General features: G+C 44.3%; 1 protein-coding gene across 1 annotated transcript in view; it reads left to right on the top strand.

Moving 5' to 3' along the window:
• Positions 1–24,364, top strand: part of LOC146829988 (vomeronasal type-2 receptor 1-like) — a 352,900-nt gene extending 328,536 nt beyond the window's left edge. The window contains exon 3 of the mRNA XM_085603675.1: positions 23,459–24,364. Coding sequence (XP_085459801.1) covers positions 23,459–24,364 — 906 coding nt within the window. The remainder of the gene's footprint in view (positions 1–23,458) is intronic.
• The last annotated feature ends 455 nt before the right edge of the window (positions 24,365–24,819 follow it).

Genomic DNA, 24,819 nt, shown 5'->3' with positions numbered 1-24,819 from the left:
TCCCTTCCCCAAGATTGCATAGTCTTGAGAATCCTACTCAGTTTAGGAAAAAACTCAAAACTTTCCTGTTTAACTGGTTTGTCCTGGCTTTTCTTCTGCAATGTGTTTCTTTGTTACTCTTGGGCTCGCGCCAGAACCCTCTTTCTGAGTAGCTGTGCGTGCTGCAAATTAGGATAACATAACATGTCTTTGTATGCAGAAGTGAATGGAGGCAGTCAGATGCTCTGTGTGCATCCTGTAATGAAGGAGGCAATCTACTTGAGGGAGTCTTGCTGTATGCCTATGTTGTAGAGTCTGTTGATGAGGGTGTTGAACGCCACTGAGGGGTCAAGGAGGATCAGTGTCACAATGTCTACATGGTCAAGAAGTGTTCTTATGTTATCTGTGGTGGCAATAAGTGCGGTCTCAGTGCAGTTTTTGGCACATAATCCTGATTGTGAATCGTCCAGTAGGTGGATTTGTTCCAGGAATTCGGCAAGAAGCTGGTTGATGGCTTTCTCGAATACTTTAGCCAGGTGGGGGAGCAGGGAAATCTGCCTGTGATTTTTGAGATCACTGGGGTCGAGAAATGCTTTCTTTAGGAGGGGTCTGACATCTGAGTGTTTCCATTTGTCCAGGAAGGTTGCTGTGGAGATGCAGGTGTTGAGGATGCTTGTGAGTTGCATGCTGATTGGGTTTGTTGCTAGCCTGCAGAGGTGATGGGGCAGGAGTTGGTAGGCACCCCTGAGCAGATGTAATATATAAGGGCTGTGAGCAGAGACCAGGTGGTAATGGTTTGGCTGATGACCGCTGGTTGCTAGAGGTCATTGGGTGTTGATGGTGGTGAGTTTGAGGTTGAAGTTGTTATAGATGATGGTATTCTTGCTGTGGAAGTAGACCGAGAGGGTGCTGCAGAGTTATGGGAGTAGTAGAGAATTTTCTCTATGGCTGTTGGGTTAGAGAATTCTTTGACTATTTTGAAGAATTCCTTTGAGTGCTTGTCCACAGAGTCAATGCGGATGGTGATGGCTGCTTTCTCGCCTTCTTTGATGTGCCGGTGATAGGTGCTGAGGACTGTTTGCTGTTTTGTGAGCTGCTGTTCTGTCTGCTGGGTTCTTGGTGGTATGCCACTGTTTCTCAAGTTGGTGGTAGTTGCGTTTATTGGTCCTGAATTCTGTGGTGTAGTAGCTGGCCTGTTCGGAGGATTTTGGGATTTAGTAGGTTTCAGAGGGTTGAATTTGTCAGTGCTGTCGATGATCCAGGCGGTCAAGTTCTAGACAGCCTGGTAAAGGTCTGTTAAGGCCTTGGATTGGGAGGTGGTGAAGGCAATTGAACTCTGAGTTTTGGTGACCTACCTCTAGGTGCAGTGGGAGGATATCAGGTGCCTGGTGATGGTGTGCTGGGCACCTGTGATGGTGAATTGTAAGATAGTGTGGTCATTCCAGGTGAGTTGTGTGATGTGGCTGAATTTGAATCTGTCGCTGGAGGTGAAAATGGGGTCGAGTGTGGGTCCTGCTTAATGCGGGGGTTTGATAACCTGTTGGGTGAGGCCAATTGTGTTCGGATTCTCCAAGAGGTCGGTAGAGTTGGTGTCATCAATGAGAAAGTTGAAATCGCCAAGTAAGATGTAGTGGTGAGAGTTGATTGCTAGGGAGGCGATGAGGAAGAGGATGGTGTCTCAGAATGTGGCTCAGGGTCCTGGAGCTCAGTAGACAAGGGTGACTCTTATCATGGTTTTGGATCAGTTTGTGGTAGGAAGTTGAGCTGTTCCATGAGAAGCGTGGGGGTCATCATTGGTAACCATGGGCAGAGTTTGCATAGCCACACTATGCGGAATCCCGCAAAGTTGCAGAAAAACTCTGCACCCGCTTGCAATGCATTTTTGACATTCAGGAACACGTACTGCATGTTCGGGGATGCTCTTTGCGTGCTCGAGGGAATATATAGTGCAAACTTCACAACACGGTCGCCATCTTGTTTTTCACTGTTTGCTATAGGTCTGGGCCTGTGTTTCTATCCTCCCTATATCTTTTCAATCCTTTGTTTCTAGAAACTTTTTTCTGATCTTTTTAATTTATTATCTACTCTCTCTCGATTCCTGATTGTATACTTTGCATTTTGTTCCACTTTTTGTGTGTTTTTTTGTGCGTTTTTCACTCTTTTTCTATTACTTGCATTTTTATTTTCTCCCGTACTTTCTAACTTCCTACCTTTTCTTTTCTGCCTCCTGCCTATGCAGAACCATGGCAAAGAGTCTTAAAAAGACTAAGGGCCAGGGGAAGAGGTTCACAAGGAGCGAGCTCCGCAAGGAAGGCTCCATGACTGCCTTCCTTGCGGAAGGCGGTGCCCACAAGAGGTGCAGCCACGGGCCTTATTCTCTGAAGTGGAGGTGGCTGCATTCTTTATTTTTGTGCAGCACCACCTCCCCTTAACCCTGGCCGCAGGCCTGGGTCTGGGTATGGGCTCAGGGAGCATAACCGGCGGTAGGAAACGGTGTGCCAGGATGTGTTTTGCTGCTCTGGGGTCAGGCGCACCCATAACTAATTGACAAACCGGTGGTCCAACATCCTGGACCGGGAGCAGGACCAGCTGGACCCGCTAGATGTTGAGGTCCTGGAGCTTGGAGAGTAGCTAATTATATTACTTTTGTGTTCTTCTGTTCTGTGTTATTGCGAATATTATTTTTTTCGCAAATAGCTAACATGCTGCTGCTGCATGCAGGTAATTTATGTTTAAAAATCTTATATTATGTGACTGGTACCACCAGACAGATGCTCAGCACTACTAACTAATCGTTCTTGTTTGCAACTTTGTGCTCTCTTGGGCTGGTTATGTAAGAGAGGTTAGAGAAGTTAGGTAATGCAGATAGGAAATACTTTGGTCCTTTCCTTTGTCTTGACAGGCTGTCCGTTCCTGTCACTAAGATATTGATAATAGTTAGTTAGTTAGTATTATGTAATTTAGGGGCATGCGTAACTCGTTCACTCAAATGGAAGAGATGTGGCACTGCGGCCAGGGCGACTGACGCCGGAATCTGGGGATCACGGTTCGATCCCCGGCGCTGGTGACAGATTAGCCCAGCACCATGTGACTCTGGGCAATAGCTTGCTTAATCTTCCTGACTGCCCCCAGCGCCTAGAGACTCTTACGGGTGATTGTTCGCACTTTACAAATGTGGATTATTATTATTATTAAATGACTTCAGCCCTAGTGGAACCTTTTATAGTTTGTATGGTGAATGAATAGAAACCAACCAATTTGGTGTGTGCAAACATGCAATATGCATGCGTCCATCTATGCATTAAGAAGAATAAATGCAGACTTAGCATCAAAGGGGGTTGGATTTGAGAATGAGAGATTATTAGGAGTGAGATCAGAGGTTAAATATAATTTGTTTGCAAATCATTCCAAAGTCTGGAATAGGCAAGCTAGGTATGTTTAGGATTCAGGAATCGGAATTATTTTTATTTTTATTTTAAAGGTTTTATATAGCGCTGGCTAGACCCGGAGGTATCAGAGCGCTTTACAGGAGAATCAGACCATAGTTGCAGGTTACATCGTTACAAAGGGTTACACAGTTATTAGAGCATGGTAACATAGTTACATGTAAGGTCGAGACAAACAAGAAGGACATATACGTAAGGGAAAAAGCAGGCAAGGGGAGAGATTCAGGGGAGGGGGTAGGAGTAGGGGAAGTAGACAGAGAAAGGAGGAGCGAAAAAGGAGTGGAGGGTGAGAGACACAGCATGGAAAGAGGAGGGGAGGGTGACGGGACACAAACCGAGAGACGAGTCAAAACTGCGTCCAAAGTCCGGTAAACTGTGATCCCAGGGGATGTGGTATCATTTCCCTATCTCTGTTGCGAGAGGTTCCCTATACGCAGTGGACTCTCTCAGAGGGGTCTCTGCGACTCCAAGGCCTACATACTGGATCCTTCCCCAAAAAGGGGAGAGGGAGTGCTTTGGCAAGGGGTGCCATACCATACCTCAACTGTGAGTGGCTCCCTTGGCGTTGTGGACTCTCAGCGGGTTCGCTGAGACTCCAGAGTATAAATATTGGATCTTTCCCCAACAAGGGGAGAAGGAGTGCTTAGTCACAGGGCACAAAAGGGCAGGGGGCTAGGCGGTGTAGCATGCAAGGGGAGAGATTCAGGGGAGAGGGGATGGGAGCAAAGGAAGTAGACAAAGAAAGAGAGTATTAAATGGGAACAAACAGCATCAATTTGGGGGACAGACTCTCTGTGGCCATTGGGGATGGTCCAATGGAGAGAAGCTTCCATTGACGTGTGGTTTCAGTAACAGTCCTCATATAGGGAATATAACAGGTCCACAGTAAAACCCCCAGGCATGTATTCAGTCCTGCCATGCTCAAATCACCACTTCTGCAGGTCCAACAGAAAGAAGGATATGGAAGAAGGACCCAAAATTGAGTTGGCCGGTGGGTTTGTTCGTGTCACAGTTCACTCCGGTCTTTTAAGCACACATGTCGCTACCGCTTCTTCTTCTGTTTCAGCGACTTCCTCCTCTTCAGGATCATCTCGTAGAGTTTGTCCATGCATTCGGTCAGGCCCTCGCCGATGATGGCGCAGGCTGGCTAAACGTGGTAAGCAGTGGAGGCTGCCAGCTCCTGCAAGGCCAGCTGCCTCTCGATCTCCGGCATGGGCAACGAGCGGGGCAGATCCTGCTTGTATGCAATGACCAGCAACAGTGCGCCCTGGGTCTCAGCAAATTTGGTCACCTTGTGCAGCTCTGTCCTGGCCTCCTCCAGCCGGTCTGCGTCCACCGAGTCCACCACGTAGATGATGCCATCTGTGCAGCGGCTGTGGGACTTCCAGAGGGGGCGCAACTTTTCCTGGCCCCCCACATCCCAGAAGTGGCAGCTGATGCCCTTGGCGGTGCCATTGCTCAACTTGATCTTCTCGGTGTATAGCTGATTCCGGACCTGGCCAGCCTTGCTCCCATCTTTGCTCCTACGTCCTCCGACATAGTTCTGGATCTCGCCCTGACTTCCCTTGACATCCGGTGAAGGTATTCCGGTTCCGTATATCCTGTCTTCTGTCATCCCGAGTGGCGTCAGCCTCGTACTCAAACCACTCTACGGAATTGAACTGTGAAATACTAAAGATAGGATGGTGCGCGACTGCGATACTAGTCTACTACTAGGCAATCTGATTTAGGATAGGTCAATGTTATTGCAATTGCCGTTTCCTGTTGAATTTTTTTAAACCGATTGGATTTATTTATTTCACACTAATCATTTTTTGTCTCTTTAATTATGTCTCACATGATCAGCATCCAGAGGCAAGAAGAAGACTGGGTCTGCTGACAGTGCTGAGGCTGGTGCGGGAGCCAGAGGGGGCTCCCAGGAGCAGCAAGAAGTGGCCTCAGGTTCAGATGGCTCTGCTGCTGCCCCAATAATTCCTCCTGGTGTTGTTATATTAATGTTTCCTTAACTTTTACCGCTCTTATTTCCATTTCCTACTTTTAATTTTTCCAAAATCCTCTTCAATGTATCTGTTTCTAAATTCTTGTTTTTGCTCCAGTACCTACTACAATCGTACTATTATTGTTTCTAGTGTCTATTTTTTTACATCATATCAAACTGCATTTCTTCTGGGTTTCCACTCAGCTTTCCCTCTCCCTTTATATGTGGATTGCCTAGTAATTGTACTGTGAGACTCCGAGAGCCCATTGGTCCTAGGCTACTGCTAATACTAGTAGTAGTAAGGACTCCTTACTACAACTAGTACTAGTAGCACTAATCTGCAGTGCAGAATGCATTTCAAGTGAGGTATTCCACACAGGTTTGCGAGATGTGAAGGCTTTCTTTTACTGTCTCATGCTGAATCCGTAAATGGTGGTCACTCATGTTGGACACCCCAAAGTGGCGTATTTTACTTTCTGTAATCCAGGCCTAGTACTCTTTTTATTATCAGCAGTTGATGGTGAACACTGAACAACTGATTACCGGGCACCTTGGCAGGAAGTAAGTATGAGGAGAAGGACGGCACCATTATTTTCCAACTAAGAGAGACCTCATGTCTGTCCAGTTGGTCACTCTTTATTCTTTTCAAATAATGTGATGCACCAATAGCTCTACTCACTGAGTCCAGTCGCTTGGGTTGTCCTCTAATTGAGACGCTTTTCAAAAATTGTAACCATCAAAATGCCCATCCGGATATTATTTTATTATTTTTGATAGGACATACTGTCTTCTCTACTCTGGTATTCAAATTGTAGATAGTGATGTGTGTATTATAAGTGATATTAATTATGTATTTTCAATCTTGCTAATGAAATAAATAAATAGGGGATGAGTGTGGCATCTAAAAAATTTGAATTGTTTTTTCCTGGCGTTCCGACAACCAGTGCCTAGGCCTGCGGGGAGGGCCATGTCACTCCGGAGGGAGCGGATGCAGATGCAGCAGCTGCAGCGGTTGAGCCAGCAGCAGTGGCAGGTGGTGGTAAGTCATGTTCCTTACTCATTGAGAATGATGAATACACTTGCTGCAAGGGTGTACACACTCAGTAGTACACTGCCCTTCTGCTGAGACTAAGTTGTTGTGAACACTGAACAGTTCAAGAAGACACCCTTTACTTAACTTTAGCATTAGCGGTGGGGGTGGAGTAACTAATGGCCTACTGGATTCAATCTTCAACTCAGCAGACAAAGTTTTATGACAAAGACAACGAGTCAGATGATATGTAATATATGACTAGCAGAGAAGGACGGGTGGGTGAAGGAATGGGCCCCAGGAATGGATGCAAATAGGTGGCTGATGATAGGATGCATGGGAAGTTGAAGGGCAGGTGAAAGGTGAAAGAAAAGAAAGCAGAAAGGATGCCAGCCTGTGTGGGTGAAACTGTACGGGTTAAAGTAATTCTCCGGGGAGTTTGAGGGGTCAAACTCAAAGGCAAGCAAAGATGCATTGGTGGTGGTTGGTTAGGTTAGTTATATCTATGACAAATGTATGTTGTTGGAGAAAGGTGTATGATAGCCATGTTTGGATGGATGGATTCCATGATGGTACCACAGTAGGTGAGAAAAAGAGTCAGTCTGGATAAAGAGAATGTAAACGAAAAGTAAACCATGCCAGAGTACCAAAGCCAAGGGTGAAGAATAAAATAATGCTAGAAGTGTAAAGCAATGATAAATGAAAAAAAAAGCCCTGGGAAGAACAAGGACTGTTTTTTGCAAGGTTTTTTAATCTGATTCAGAGGTTTGAGGCTGTATTTCAGAACGGAACACTCCCTTGACTCACAGTAGTTTGCAAGCCCAACATATATATTGTTGTGCATGACTATAAATTATGTATCCTACCTACCCATCATCGATCGCCTTACTCCAACTCTGAGGCCCACTTCCATTCCAGTCACTACCGATATCATTTTGACCGTGTCATATATGGGTGGCCTATCGGCTGCATGGTAAGTACTTACATATCCGTATGTCATCATCCTCATCACGTAAGTGACGTGATTTTGTGATGTACATCATTATCATTCATAAGCATGTCATATTGTGCTTTACTGCAGTAGTCAGAGTGAAAGTGAGATTGAGCATTTGCCATTGATTTAACAGAGTATAGCTGTAATGGGAAAAATAGTTAATTGCGTAGTACAGCTGCCCAACCTTCAGACAGTAGAAAAGTAACGTGAGTCTGAGACACAAGTATGTCTCTCTAGGGCACAAGCTTGCTGAAATGGCATGCCTATAAGATTAATTCTGCTAAACAAGAGAGAGAAGAATACTTGTCTACTCCATAGTGCCTAGTGCCTGAAAGTCTAATCATCACATCCAAATCTTAGGGGCAAAGGAAGTGAGGAGGATACCACAACTGCTAGTGCTGCTGTGCCACTATAATTTTTATGTCTGTAATTACTAATTATGTGTTACTGTTTTGCTAAGAGTATTGGTTACAATTATCTTTTTCTTTCTGATATAGCTACTCCATCCCAACCCAACAGGCAGGAGTTAGCAGCCTGTGCTTGGCAACCGAAGCAGGAGGCCATCCGGCAAGAATATCACAGGCTGGTTGTCCTGGCAGAGAGGTGGAGAAGGCAGCAGCTGTAGTATCCTGCAATGCCGTGGGCCCCAGCCAAGCCCCTCACATGCCTCCAGTGGTACGGTATCGTGCTCTGGCAGCTGCCCGCTGCCCATCACATTCATTATAATCCATTGCTGCCCACCCCTGTTCCTGCAGGAACTTTCAGCGCCGCATGCTCCTGCAGATGGCACGCCTAGAGGCCAGTCTGGAGGAGGTCCTGCAATGCACCAGCCAGCAGCCCCCTTGCTAGATCTCAGTCTTCAACCCTTGCCCCTTTTTTTATCTGTTTTTGATGGGTGGGATGTTGGGAGTTGGGGAAAGTTGAGGTTTTCTTGAACTTCTTGACTTGGAAAACAATGGACACATTTACTGGACATTGGTTGGGGTTAGGGAGAGGGGTGGGTCAGGTGTGGGTTTCTCCTTATAGTTTATATTTGTTAGAGTAAAACATTATTTATAGTTTTACAATACATAAGATGTAAATATTTTCTGGGGGGCTAAACTTTTACATTACCTTATTTGTTTCCTCCTTTTGCTGCAGCCTGCAGGGCCGCAGACAGTTTTTAGGTCTCGGCTGGCGATAGCAGTGCGCATGCACTCTCTCCACATTCGAAAACTTCTTGTAATCAATACGGTTCAGGGTGCAGACATGAAGCCCCGCCCCCTCTTCCCATTGGCCAGCGTCATATTTCAGGCTAAACGCTAGCTTTCCATTGTAAAGGAGGCTTCTTAGTCCCTTCTAGTTACCACCCTACCCAATTTTGGCCCCGCCCACCAGGACTGGTTCGTTTACTGGCGGAGTTACACGTCCCCCTTCATAACTCAGTAAGCACTATTTTATTTTCATTTTCAGCGCGGTACTAATGACAGTGCACCGCACTCTGTTTGTGTTCATTTGTTTTATTTAACTTTGAAACTGAGCGCTGCACCGCTTCACAGACACGGCGCTCATATTATTTATATATTTATTAACTTTAACACTGAGCGCAGCGCCTGCTTCAAGGACACCGCGCTCAGTGTTAAAGTTAAGAAATATATAAAGAAACCATGTGCAGTGTCTGTGAAGTGGCGCCGCACTCAGCTTTAAACTTAATGCTTGTTCTTTTTCCTTTCGCAGCCCGATCCGTGTGCATGTTTATTTGTTACGTTTAACTTTGAAACTGAGCGCAGTGCCACTTCACGAACCCCGCGGTCAGATTATTTATTTATTTCTTAACTTTAACACTGAGCGCAGCACCTGCTTCAAGGACACCGCAATTAGTGTTAAAGTTAAGAAATATATAAAGAAACCAAGCGCAGTGTCGTTGAAGCAGTGCCGCACTCTGCTTTAAACTTAATGCTTGTTTTTTGCGCTTTCGATGTTGCAGCATGTGTTTGGACAGAAGGGACCCATCTGCACCGCGGAAGTATTGAAATACTGCAGGGAGCACCTATAGCTGGACTTTAAATCTCTTTTCGCAACAACCCTAGAAGATTAGCTCGGTGGCGCCCCCCAGAGAGGGATGAACTGCACAGACAGGTGGGATTAGATAGCATGGAAGGAAGGGCCCGCCCTAAAGTGTTTGTGGACGAGGCAAAAATGACCGACTGCATGCAGTAACACCACCTCCTATCTACCAAGCGCATGCGCACACAGACTTCTGTACAAAATGCATTCATCCTTATGTGATTATAATTTTTATTTCAAACTGCAGCAAGTTGATGCCTGGGATGAATTTAAAAAAAAGTTTAACTTGAGTAGAGATTTGTGGTCATGGTTTGTGTTTTGTTATTCCTCTAAAACATATTTTTGACATTTTAAGGGTTATACACAAGCAGCAACTACAATCAGTAGTATAATTCCTATATATGTGAAAAATGAAGATATAATCATCGCTTTTTATAAAGCAAACATATTTCCATTAGCAAAAGTATTATTGGACATAGAAACTGAAAGTGAAAACCAAGGACGTTCCCTTTGTTAGTTTATCACTCGAGCATTTTACTTAGCAAAGTAACGGTGCTGCTGCCATTCTTTTAAAGAGGCAACGGTTAATTTGTTAGACGCGGAGAGTAGAAATGAATCACTGCCTGCTGCCTGTCTCACCCAATTTAACACCTTCTTATCTTATTCTCTCAGCATCAGGTCCCCTGGCAACGGTGTGTCAAGTGTGGGATGAAAGGGTTTCCTGTGGGGAAAGGATGTTCTGCCCCTCATATTCTACCGTCCCAGACAGAGGATCAGGGCTTTAAGTGGGATGAAAAACAAGCATTGAAAATGCAATAGGTCTCACCTTTTATTAAGTTAAAGCCATTTGCTTTGCTGTACAATACCAATAGCAAAGCAAATGGCTTTAACTTAATCAAAGGCGAGACCTATTGCATTTTCAATGTTTGTTTAAATCTGCCAATAGTGTAACACACCAACAGATAGATGTGGTACCCTCACTTGTCCTACTACTGTCAGTCTCGTCTCCTAGTCTATGCATTCTGCAACTAAAACCCCTTTGTAGTATTTACTGGGAAGGATATGGGTATGTGAATTATTTAATTTCCATTGTATTTACATTATTGCCTCCCCCACAGTTCTTCCCTTACCTGTGATTGACGTTTAGGCAATTTGATGGTGTCATGGTGATGGCTTGGTTTTCTAAGGTACCATGGTGGGTGGTGGTAGCAGTATTAGACAGTTGCATTTGCAAAAAAAGAAAATTAGACAGTCAGTCATCTTAGGGAGACTAGGGAACTAGTAGTAGAAGTAAAGTACACAAGAAGAAGACTGCCAAACAAGAAACCATGATGATGAATGATAAGCAATGCTAAAGTAAAATAAAACATAATGGTGGCAGGGATAGTCTAGTACAAGTTACAACTGAAGTTGACTGGATCTACGAAGTGGACGAGCGTAACCTTTCGTGCTGGAAGGATGATAAACTGACGTTCGCAATTATTAATTAATCCTTGGATTATGTTCACCCGGTAAAAAAAAAAATAGCGAACACTGAGCATGGGTGGGCAATCTGTTTCCTGTGTGGCTGATATATACCTATATTACAGCAGAAGTAGATCCTTGCCCTGCCTTGAGTTAGTGTTGCTTTCACCACATACGCCCCAGCAAGTGTGTGATCAATTATTGGTGTAAATTTAATTTAGTCACAACTCAATAATATAAATCACATAGACCGGGGAAAGAGTGTTAGGGTTTTATGAATTGTTGGGACCGAGCATTTGAGGGAATGGTTTGCCAAAGACAAACACTACAACTTTGGCAGCACACAATCTCGGCAGACGAACATCATAAATCTGTAAAGGGAGAAAAAGGAAATGCATGCACGATGATGATGACTTGATGATGATGAGGAGTACTAGACTAGCAGTACAGGGCAGTATTACATTATTAATTAATATTATAATTATGCAATTGCCTTGCGTGTCTGCCCCCAGAGAGAGTTGAGAGACCCAAATTACATATATTTTATGTTCTGTTGTACCAGGCTCCCTTACGTTTTAAAGCTAGCAAAGAAAAGTAAAAATTAGCTGTAGGGGTAAAAAATAGAAGCAAAGATAATAAATGACAAAACATAGTTGTAATGATTTAAGACAAAACATGAATCATAGAAAAATAAAAGATGTTACTATATGTTATGGTCAGATTCTGAGTTGCATCTCGTAATTCCTCTTGGTCCGTCCTTCCATGGACGCTCTGTTCGTCAATCTTGGGTGCCACTGCCTGCCTGCTGGATGCGAATTGGTAAGGTATGTGTAAGTTGATTTTCCCAGTATAGCACAGGGTAAAGGCTGGCCTGTAAGTGTACATAGAAAAACAAAAGGGATATTGATAAAATCATGGAGAGAAGTAAAAATGCATGAATTGAGCAGGAGTGCAACAAAAATACTTTAAGAGGCGGCATGGCTAAATCATGTCTAATCTGTTTCCAGCACTAACCTGCAACAACAGGACACAGCAGGCCTGGGGCACCTACCCAACCTCCACTGAGCTTAGATTTTGTGCCAGACAGCACTGAGCACACATACACAGCAACATTGCATTTTCCAAATTAAGTCAATAAATCAATGCAACCTTGTCAGTCATACCACTACATTTGCCTCCACCACTACACAGACATGGAGGTCTGGTGTGGTTGTTGTTGACTTGTTTACCTTTTAGGCCACTTCATGAAACTCTCATGTTATTTGATCAATCATCTCCAATCCTACCGACTGACTACGACTATGGTATGATCTTCATGGTGTCCATCTCTGTAATGTACTGAGTGAGTGCAGAATCAAAAATGCAATGGATCGGCCTGCAGTAGTAGAATTGTGTTATTGAGCAACAAGAAGAGACACATTGACTTGAATCACTTTTTTGTGTGTTTATTAAATTAAAGTAGACATCATGCACAACAACAACACGAACATCAAGCACTCAGAGTCAGCGTCCAATGCATGCCATCATTTACCTGTTCTTTCAGGGCAGTGCGTCTCCGCTCAGAAAGAAGGATAGCTATTGTCAGATCCTTTGGAGGGACTCGATGAGGCAGACAGACATACCATTTCTTGTACTAGTAGTCTCCATCCAATGTCTGGCTTGAGGGAAATGGATTTAGGGCAAGTCAGGACTCAGGAGTGGACAGGAGCAAGACTCGGAGGAGTGGACTTACTTCTTCACTGATTGCACACAGTTGCATCTTCAATCCAGCAATAAAAGAGTAAAATGGTAGTGATGGATTTGGTGTAATTTGAACCAGAAAGACAGAGACACAAACAAATAATGAAAGTAAATAAGCAAGAAAGGAAGTAACAAGTCAAAAGCTTAGTTGTTGTCAGAGATGTAGAGCTCATCCTCATACTCTGGTGGTTCACCCAGAAGAAGGTCATCTAACACCCTACTTCTATGGCCTAAGTCATCTTCCTGCAGTGCTACTTCAGGTATGGTGTAATACGGTGGTATAAAGTGCTAATTAATTTTGATCATGGTTAACCTCTCCATGATTTGGGGCATGAGACCAGCCCTTTTCACTGTCGGACCAGCACCAGCAGCACTGAAAACACACTCAGAAGAGACACTTGCAACAGGGCAAACCACATAATTCATCGCCAGCCTGCTGAGCACTGACCATTGGTGCCTTTTCCAATATCAATGCCGGATAAACTGGTAGGTGGGCATGAAGTTTGACTCTCTGCAGTACCTACTTCTACTGAGGTAGTACTTGTGGAAGATGCACGTGGCTGAGGGTGTAATAAGGAAGCTGAAGCTGGTATTGGTGATATGATTTGATCTGTGGTGATATCCGTGCCACATCCTCACAGCAATTTGGGATGGGGTAATGTCGGTCTCCACTGGGGCTGGACTAATGTCCATGATGATGGCTGGCTTGTCATCATCCTCCTCTGCAACATCTACCTACATAACTCTAAGGCTTTCTGGAACCTTCCTTTTCCCTAGCCTTGTCCCATGGTGTGTCTCACTCTCAGACTGAGGTGGTGGAATCCAAGTGGTGTTTAGATCATCAGAAGGGGGGCTTGCAGAAGAAGTTGATGGACTATTCCTCCTTTTCCTTGCTGGGGACCTGGAGGACAATGGATCTTCTGAATAAGTGGCTTGCTCTTCTTCCTCTGCAGGAAGCTCTATCGCCTGAACTTCCCCTACTTTGCCCAGTTATCTCAGTTCCCAGCATTGATTGAGTACTACTTTGCGATAACGATAAGTCAATGTCAATATCACTGCTCGTTGGAGTTGTCGTGATCTGACTGGCTGCCTCAGTGACAGACATGGGCTTGGGCATAGGTTGGTGGGGTTGGTCCACTGAAGCAGGGGTGCTGCTCCCAGCTTTATCCCTGGATACTGCTACTGCAGGTGCAATTTTTGTTTTTCCCAAAAAACATCATGGGTGGGACACCAGTCTTGGTAAGTTGCAGTTCCTTCTTCTCACTGGCAACTTTCATGGTACTGGAGAACCTGGTACCTTTCTTTGCGGACATCTTCTTCAGATGTCAGCAGCACACAGTGGTACAAGTTGAAGAGATGTCTGTGGTCTCACGTCACATTGTGCGCAACAGGGCTTCTGTCTGGCAGTATAATGGCTGATGACACATTTTTTGCACCTAAAAGCAAAGAAGCAAGAAGATTGACAGTGAAACGTCAACGTGGTATTGATTGTTGTGGTTTAACTACCTGTACAAACAAATATAATATTGTTGCGGGGATTCTGCACATATACAGAACTATGCACAGGAATCCAGGACTTCGGTGTATTGTGGTGTTCCAAAAACACGCCTCAGTGCCCAGAACCCCTAGCTATAGTATCCCATTTGTTCTCCGCACTACAGCGGAGCTACCAATGATAGGATATCCTAGAACATGCAACTCAGGGCCTCTCAGAATTCGTAGGAACAATACACTCTTTCACTTAGATACTCATACCTGTTCACAATGTGAGTAACCAGAGACACTGTATAGTTTAAAACATGTATTTCAACTAACATGCTCTGTAATGCAGTACATGTGCTAACACTAGCAAAGAAATGCATAAAAACAATATAATCAGCATTGTTACATTTCCATATAATACGAACGGGGATAGCATATTATAATGACAGTGGATTAGGCCTTATAGCGCTTTACAACCTTCCCGTGCTACGAGCTATATTTATTATATCAGTGGAAGACCTCTAGGCTTGGACAGTGGAACTCCCTACCTCAAGTCTTAGATGATAGGAGTTACATCTCCGGACAAGCACAGATCTTTCTCTGGAAAGGTTTTCTCCAAGTGTTGTTAAGTTGCATCCTGTGTAATATTAAAAGCGCCCAGAAAGTCAGATGCGCAGCTGTCTTCCATGGTATGTCTATATGTGTGTTGGACGGACCAAAGCCGATTAACCAGTGGAGTTGTTTTCTGACCTTGAACATGAAATACAGATGAGAACTCAGAGCACAACAGAAATAGTGAAAGGCAGAGAGTTCCAATGTGAAGCAGCACAAGCAAAAGTGTTTGCGGGATCCAAGGCATGGAGTGTCGTGTGCATAAGCGGCAAGATGGTGGTGATGCAACGCACAAACTTAGCAACATCCGCTGGCACCCCCAAACCCTCATGACACCCTCCCCTTGGGCAGTCCTACGCACAGTGATTGAAGCAGAAAACAGAGTTTAAAAAGTCTGAGCAACAAGAGGTTATGCGTCTTGGAAGTGAAGAATGTCAATAGGGTGAGATATTTGGTATAGTTCTGTTCATAAAAAAAATGTATCCTTCTGGTAGGGCATTAAAAAAGTAAACAGAAATGACAAAAAAATATTTTAAAAAATGTCTGTGCGGCCTGCTCTTATCAATCCATTAGCGTGTAAGCGCAAAAAGTGGCAACAGCTGCCAACAGGAAATCATTGTCATCGTCTGAAAATGTAGACTCCATCCAGTTAAGTAATTCAAAGAAGCAAACATGCTCATTACCGATGGGTGCTTCCAGCACCATCAGTGGGCAACTTGCGTGGTACTCGATGTAACTTCATTGCAGGAAATCACGTGCTGCTGCACCAATGTCCCACTGAGCTAGTACTCCTAGCGCAGCCGCACATGCCATCAGACCCATACCGGACCTGTCCTGCTCCTGAGACACTAGTGGGGCCATCAGTAAGGCAAAGTCTGGGTCAGGTCATGCTGTATTTATGAGGCAGAGATCCAAAGGCCAATGAAAAGGACATTCCAAGCAGGAGAAAACTGATGGCATGCAAGTGTACCATGGAAATCGGAAAGACAGATAAGGAGCCACGCTTAGAGTGGCCAGTGGCAAGGTGCCGTAGCACTGAAGAATGCGGCTATGAAGCAGTTGCAGCCTGGCCGGGTTGTGTACGACCACAAGAGGGGCAGCCATTTCTGAGCAGGCAAATCACTAGGAAGACCCCGGCTGCTAAAGCGAGTATTAGTGGCAACACGCCAAAAGACGCTGGAAAAAATAGAATGAATGAAAGCAGGGATCACACCAAAAATAGTTTGAAAAGATTTTACAAGGCCAGAGCCCACAGTTTAAAAAAAATTAGCCAGTCCCGTTGTATGCGAAGCATTGAAGATAGAATGAATTAGCTCACCAAAATGTTGTGGGAGGTCAGTGTTTAAAATTGCTTGAACTTATGTTCTTGTATTAGCCACCTGCAGGACATAGGTCTCACGGACAGAAGTGAGAGAAATTTCTTTCTGGGACAATAAAGCTCTTATTCGGCTCAGCTTGTTGAACTCTGCCTTCGAGGTCGGCATGGAAAGCCAAATTGAGATATCGGGACTCCCACGAGGTGGAGGAAACAGCACATTTTGCAGCAAACTACACGTTGTGACACAGTCACAATGTATGGTATGCCTATTAACATACCACCGCATTTTGTATTACTCAGAAGTAAATAAGTACCATTAGACAACAGTGTGAAAGTTGGTTTAATCGGGGACGGGCTTTCCCTTTAAAATGCACGCTAAATTAGGCACTTCTAAATTATAGGCACCGTGCAATTGTATATTTCTGCACACAAGGGAGTGTCCAATGGAAGAATCGCAAGTTTCACCAGTCAGATACACCTCTGTGTCATCACGCAAACATCTAAATGTGAAGGGGAGTGACCAAAATTCATGAAGGAACAAGTTTCCTAATGGTTCATAGCGACCTAGGGACAAATGTAATAATAAATAAGGAGAACGGCAGCGTTATATCCCCATGAATGAGCCAAACAGCAGTTTGTTTCCGCTACTGAGAATGGTAAAGGGTCTAATTTTTTTAGGATATAGGATGCATCTTTCATGGACATAGACTGTTGTCTGTCAGTCAAATTAAAAGGTGAAAACAAAGATTAGAAATATCAAATGTTGCATTTGTAAATAGAGACTGCAACTCCTCAAATGTGTAATTGGTAGTACCATTGCAGTCTGGATATTCTGCAAGGGAAGGAAAAGCAGGAGCCTTCAGTTGTTTTGCCGTAGCTAAACCCAGACAAGTAGTCTGATAGATGGAATCGTTCAAGAACAGTATTTGTGTTGGTATAAGACATGCACGATACAAAGCTTCAGTGCCCTGCACCTGCCAGGTTTTGGAACCCCAAACCGATTTTAAATCAACTCTATTTTTCCAATGATCATGGCCGCCCACCGCCAATTTAAGGATGAAGGAATCAGAGTATAACAATTTAGTGTGGGTAAGTATAACTTTCGTATTTGATTTAGAATTTAATTTAAAATAGTAAGATTGAGGGTTTGAGTTATCAAAACTCGTAAAATATGTAAATTTATTCAATAGGTTCTTTGAACTCCCTATCGGTGGGGGGGGCAATGTTACCATTGTGTGTAGTTGAATACAGCTTGAAAAGTGGTTGCTTTATGCAAATAATGGTGGCCATAATGCTGATAGCAAAGTAAGTCAGCATAATTTGCAGAATTCAAATAGAAGTCTTCAGCATCAAATGCTGCATAGTATTTTAAATATAAAAAGTTAGTATTGCTTGCACATCCCAGTCATCTGAAAGTATGTTATATTTAACCACGTCACCCATTGAGACGCGAAGTACATTTGGAAAATTAATAGTCTCTGTTGGACAATGAATTTGAAATGGGACTGTATCCCAAACTATGCCATCCGTAACTGGCCAGGCTGTAATGTTTACGAAAGTCTGGTCCCTCTTCATGAGGTGCAATGAAGAATACTGGGCCAAAGTTCCATCCACCAGTTCTACAGCAGAGCATTCTTTAAGGTAGTGTCCATTGATCAAAATAAAAAATACTGTCACAAATCCAATGGACATGAATAAAAAAATAAGGATGAGCACCAGCCAAAAATATATCCAAGGGGGAACCAAATAAGTGCGTTTAAACCAGGAGATAAAAATAACAAATTTTGATGGGGTCAAAGTCGATGTTGAATGAGAGTCAAAGGAAATGCGACTCGTTCCTGGTGGCAGCTTTCAACCCAGGCAAAGATTCACTGGTAAGTTAAGTATATTCTGGTTCCTCATTAGCAGCTGAGAATTGTTGGACCAGCAAAGGATTAGCAACAGAGTCTATCTCTATGGCAGTGTCAGGATTTCCTGGAATAGTGGCATACGATGAAGCTGGAGGCAAACTATTCAGAATCAGCCAGATGGTGTAGCTTGACATTGTCAATTGAGACATATCTGTTGTCTTTGCGTCCTGGAAGCGGAGGTAAAATAACTGTCCGAGTTCCCTGCACACCCAGCACTGGACCCGGAGCTCAATAGGATGGACCAAATTCTTTTTTGTTCTCCACCTTCTCTGTGACCAGTTCTCCAACTTTAGGCAGCCAGCCGATCACTGGAATCTGCAGTGCACCATTCGCGGCGGCAGGGAAATGGTCTTTTGCTAGACTGTCTCTTGTGTCTTGTGATTCTGCAATACAGCACAATGTTTATCTACGTCAAAAGGGACGGCAGCAGCCACCAAGTCTAGACCATCAAGGTCTGATACAAACATTTTCATGCCAAAGAGCAATTTGTAAGGTCCACCCACCCAGAGGTCATCTAGGGAGATTATTAAGTGCACGTTGTATGCTATACAAATGGGTGAGCCAGTTCCTGCCAGTGCCTAGGACTCTAGCTGTTAAGGATTGCTTTAAGTCATGGTTCATTCGCTTCACAACGGAATTGCCCTCAGGCCAGTATGGAGACGAAAATTTGACCTGCACCCCCAAAGACCTCAAGGGTTTTTTGTATGCCTTAGAGGTGAACCCTGGACCCTGCTCCGAATGTAAGGAACCCACTTCAAAAATTCCCACAAAGACGCGCAAATCCCTGACTACAGTTAGAGCGTCAGTGCTGCGTTGTGGCCAGACCTATAGAAAACATGTGCATGGATCAACTGCAACTAAAATGTATTTACATGCAGTATCAGAAGAAAATCGACCGCAGTGATCCAAATAAACACATGCAAATGGTCTATTGGATATGCATATTGGTGTTTGTGGTGGCCAGGTCACAGTAGATGGCTTGGTTCGCTGACAAATCCCACAAGAAATTACATAAGTACGTGTTTTTTTCTATAAGCCATGCCACCAGTAAAGTTGTTGCAAGATGCCGACTGTAGCAGACACACCAGCATGCGCCGAGGCCATGCCCTTGTGTGCTGCGATTATCAGTGTTAGCCTGCAGTCTGCATTGGGAATCAACCTCTCACCAACATTATTAATTGTCACGTAGGGAACGTTATCAGGGTTTAAATGATAAAAGTATTTGGAAGGAAATCCTTTTGGATAATTACCTTCCATCCCTGTAGTAGTTATAGCTGCCAAGATGTCATCATCAATCTTACTCATGGATGTTGTTACCGCTGCTACTAAGCACGTGTCCACTGCTGACTTAGCTGCTTTTTCTGCTAAGCTGTTACAAATCGCATGTACTCCTACATGTTGGTGGCTAAGAGTATGAATTACCTGTGTGAGATGCAGGCGTTTCTTTAGCTCTGCCACTCAAACCCATAGCATTTTATGCTTAATTGTCTTGCCTTTGAAATCACAGTAGTCATTTTGAAACCAAAATAATAAATTGTCATTGAAAGATTGCACACAGTAATAGGAATCGCTTACAATCAAAGTAGTAACGTTAGGATCTGCAAACTCCAGTGAGAGCACCAGCTCAGCCAATTGGGCGGTACAGTCGCCAAGTGCCTGTGTGTGAACCACACTGGACTTAAACTCGCCGTTCACTATGGAACCAGCTACAATCGCACAAGCTGCAGAATAAGAATGTTTAGATCCAGTAGCCGGTTGTGCAGAACCATCAGTGTAAATGATACAATGGAATCCCTCGAGCAGGCGCATAGACAGAGGAGCTGGATGAACAAATTCATATTGCAGCGACTCCTGAGTCTGTAAAGAGGAATCATAGATAAATGTGACATCCGGGGATGTCAACCATGTAGCCCATTGTATCCACCTTGGATGTAAAGGTTTGGAATTAGGAACACTCACCTTTATCACTGCTTCTAGAGCAGGATATGGTGTTACCACCAACATGTGTTTTCCTTGTGCCAGGGTGCGTTCTTTTAGAATCACCATCTGGACTGCCGTCAAGACTTTTTTGACAGAGGAAAACCTCAGTTCTGCTGAAGTGTACAAGTGTGACTTGTAAGCAATAGGGACTGTGTCTCTTTAATTAAATGTCAAGTATATGAAATCCACCGTGCCTGGGATGATTCGTATCACCAGGTTAGCAAGGTTGTCATGGGTTAACAAGAGTTTAGAGTCAAGTAAATCAGACTGCAAAGACTGCAGTATATTTGTATGTTCCGGAAGCCAGCATGCTTTCACAAATGTTGGTTGTATCAAAGCATAAAGAGGCTTGATACGCTGGGCATACTCTGGTACGTAAGTATGACTAAAGTGCAAGAAACCCAGCAAAGATTGTAATTTTTTAATGGTTGTAGGAGGACGCAAATGTACGCACTTCTCTAGGAAGTGCGGTGCCAAAACGCGTCCTTTATTATTGAGCTCGTAGCCCAAGAACAACACTGCGAATTTAGCAATGTTTGATTTTGCTAAATTAAATGTGTAACCGTAGTCCGCAAAATCCACAATGATATGGTCCACGCGACAAAGATGCGGATATAATTAGTCGCCCGTAAGATAAATGTCATCTACATACGAATATGCATCAGGGTCGATTGTGTCTAACAATGAGGAGAAAACACCGGGCAGTTTTTATAGCCCATCGCCAATCTTGTAAAATGTTTTTGTTTGCCGCTGTGTGTAAAGGCTGTCCACTGACTTGACAAGGGGGTCAGGTTGTGGCTAAAAAAAGCCATTGTATATATCTAGTGTTGTTTTATATTTTTTCCAAACTAGACTGTCCACTAGGGCTGAACTATGGGTATTCTGTACCGCATTTGTCCGACAATGACAGTTCAAACGTCGGTAATCCAAAATTATGCGGTACGACCAGTCTTGCTTGGTTATGGTAAAAAGAGGGTTATTCATCGGTGACATGCATGTCTCAATTACTCCTTGATACTCCAATTGGTCTAGTATTTCCGCTACAGGAGCCTTTACTTCCCTACGGAGGGGATATTGGGGTTGTGCCTGTGGCATGGACCGTAATGGAATTTCATGATGGGGAGATGTTGTATCCCAAACCACCTGAGTATGGTATAAAGCTCCAGAATGCACCGATACCCACTGTTCTATAAAAAGTTGCACATGCTCCTTTGGGACACCGTGTGAAAAACTAGGTAGGATTACCTCCTCCCCTCTCGGAGCTGCTAGAACAAAAGGCGGGGGCCAGTCTGCCTCTGCTAACAGGATGACATATGAAGAAGTCAGATTTTCCACCCAAAATACTTTGATAATGCCTTTTATGTCACCTTCAATGAGAATACTAATGTCCTGTAGTCTGTCAGGGGAGCCACTCGGGTGTCAGCAGTTTCAACTGTGATGAAAGTATCAGTTGCTGTCGCCTCCTGAAATGGGCGCGGTGCTTGCCGCATTACTGTAACTGCTACTGCGCTGTCTAGCAGCATTACTGTCCATGTTTGATTCCGGAGCTGGGTCCTCACCGTCCGTGGCATACCTCACAGTTAAATGCAAAAACAACAGTTGATGGAGGGATTTCACCCCTCTTCAGCCAGGATAGCTTGATCCCGAACTGCCAAGCCAGGTCCTCCCTGGACTGGAAACAAGCATCCTAGGACCGGTTTCGGGGTTTTACCCCTCTTCAGCCAGGATAGCTTGATTCCAGTGGCATGGAGTGCACGGGACCCACGTCTGGGCATACCCTTCCCACTTGGGACGACAAATGCAAAAACAACAGTTGATGGATAGAATGCAGAACAATCTCATACATTCACCCCAGTACAGAGATCTGGGCCTAAAGCCATCGTTTTTTTGCTCACCATGCCATTCCAGTTTGAACCCAGCCATATGCAAATCAGTCTTCACCCTGTGCCTCATGAGAACGGTCCAGCCTGAACTGCCAAGCCAGGTCCTCTCTGGACTGGACACAAGCATCCTAGGACCGGTTTCGGGGTTTCGCCCCTCTTCAGCCAGGATTTCTTGATTCCAGTGGCATGGAGAGCACGGGACCCACGTCTGGGCATACCCTTCCCACTCGGGATGACAAATGCAAAAACAACAGTTAATGGACAAAATGCAGAACAATGTCATACATTCACCCCAGTACAGAGATCTGGGCCTAAATCCTTCGCATTTTTGCTCGCCATTCCAGTTTGATCCCAGCCATATGCAAATCAGTCTTGACCCTGTGCCTCATGGGAACAGTCCAGCCCAAACTGCCAAGCCAGGTCCTCCCTGGACTGGAAACAAGCATCCTATAACCGGTTTCAGGGTTTCACCCCTCTTCAGTCAGGATAGCTTGATTCCAGTGGCATGGAGAGCACGCGACCCACGTCTGGGCATACTCTTCCCACTCGGGATGACAAATGCAAAAACAACAGTTGATGGACAGAATGCAGAACAATGTCATACATTCACCCCAGTACAGAGATCTGGGCCTAAATCCATCAGTTTTTTGCCCACCATGCCATTCCAGTTTGAACCCAGCCATATGCAAATCAGTCTTGACCCTGTGCCTCATGGGAACAGTCCAGCCCGAACTGCCAAGCCAGGTCCTCCCTGGACTGGAAACAAGCATCCTAGGACCGGTTTCAGGGTTTCACCCCTCTTCAGCCAGGATAGCTTGATTCCAGTGGCATGGAGAGCACGGGACCCTCTTCTGGGCATACCCTTTCCACTAGGGAAGACAAATGCAAAAACAACAGTTGATGGATAGAATGCAGAACAATGTCATATATTCACCCCAGTACAGAGATCTGGGCCTAAATCTATTGTTTTTTTGCTCACCATGCCATTCCAATTTGAACCCAGCCATATGTAAATCAGTCTTGACCCTGTGCCTCATGGGAACAGTCCAGCCCGAACTGCCAAGCCAGGTAACCTCCCTGGATGGAAACAGGCATCCGAGGACCGGTTTCGGGGTTTCACCCCTCTTCAGCGAGGATAGCTTGATTCCAGTGGCACAGTGAGCCCACAACTCATGTCTGAGCATACCTGGTGCACTTAGGGCGAGAAAGCAAAAGACATACTCAAACGTGAAAACTTTCTAAAGGGAAATTGACCTTCATAAACCTGGGACCAAATGATGCCCTCAAGTATCTGGCAAATTATGATATCTCCATTGTTTTATTTCCATTTTTATTCACAGTTAAAAATAAATTCAGACAAGAAAATAAATGGTTTTCTGTCTGTATTTATCTGTTAAAATCAGCAAAAACGGAAAACAGGGAGCCTTAATTATGATATGATACATGGCTTCAGCCCAGTTTAGTCTAATGTTCTTTTTTGACAACTACAATCAGCTCTAACTAAAGATAACATTTGTTTACCCCTCCACCTTTCTTTCACAAAGGGCTGCCAAATTTCATCTCACATTTCTTACCTCATGTCTTTCTTCTTTGCAGATCAGTTACGGGGCTCAGAACCCTGTACTCAGTGACAGAGTGAGATTTCCATCCTTATACCGGACTGTCCCAAACGATCTCTCCTTCTACATTGGAATTGCTCATTTGTTAAGACATTTCGGATGGACCTGGGTGGGGGTTCTGACAACGGATGATGACAGCGGAGAGCGAGCGCTGCGAGAACTGAAGGACGTGATCGGTCAGGTCGGAGGCTGCATCGAGTTCTCCTATATGATTCCCGCTTATGTTTCGAAAAGTGACCCACCAAACATAGAGACAGTCATTGAGGTTGTTAACACATCCACCGCACAGGTGGTCATTCTCTACTGCAGTACAGTGAACGCTGTGCATTACTTCTCCTACAATGGCTGGAAAACGTTGCCTCCTAAAATTTGGATTTTGTCAGAGGCCATCTCTAATTTAGTCAATTTTGAATTTGTCTCATATTTATTCAATGGAAGTCTGGCATTTTCGATCCAAAAAGAAGAAATCATGGGATTTAGAGATTTTCTGTATGATCTTACTCCATGGGAATTTCCAGGTGATACAGCCCTGGCTAATCTATGGGAGGCGACGTTTAGGTGTCTTTTAATGGATAGAAATAATATAAATGTGACAGACATTTCATCTGATCTTTACTGCTCAGGAAAAGAGACATTTCAGATGTTGCCTGAATATCAGAAAATCAAAAACAGTCTGATCCATACTGTTCATACTGCTGTCTACGTATTGGCACATGCCTTACATAACATGTATTCATCTGACCCCAGACCAGGAACAGGAAGTGCTGCTTGGAGCTCAATGAAGGAGCAGAAACCGTGGGAGGTAAAGATGTGTCACATGGGAAATGGAGCCAGGGATGTAACTTGTATCCTTTTAACTCTGGCATTAGCCAAGAACGTTTGATTTTAGTAAAATTACTTACTTATAGCTGTTTTCAACTAGTTCTCTTCATGCATTGGTATTCTGCTGTGTCCTTCCCATTTATATTCCACCCACCACAACCTAAAGATTGGGGCCATGGACCAGCCATCTTCACCCATTGGTTAACTTCATTATGAGTGGCAGCACTTGCCCTCTCACATGGAGAACAGTCACACACAAAATACCTCTCATTATGCTAGCGGTTACAATAGCAGTGTGTGTTGTGAGTAGCAGATTAGTGGCTTCACTGAAGAAGGAGCTGAGCGCTTCAAGCTGCTGCATGTTAACAATGTGTACAAGCTCTGCTCTCTGTGTGCTGAACTTAGAGACCAGGCAGCCATGTTAGTGTCAGGCTGCACCATGTTAGTGTCAGGCTACGCTGTGCATTTCTACCGCTCCTGCATTTAAGCAATTAAAATGAAAAGTTTTCTAGTTTT

This window comes from Triturus cristatus, chromosome 5_1 (genome assembly GCF_964204655.1).
Source record: "Triturus cristatus chromosome 5_1, aTriCri1.1, whole genome shotgun sequence".
Taxonomy (NCBI): Eukaryota; Metazoa; Chordata; class Amphibia; order Caudata; family Salamandridae; genus Triturus; species Triturus cristatus.
Note: the sequence above shows the minus strand (reverse complement) of the source record. Positions and strands in the feature narration are given on the sequence as shown.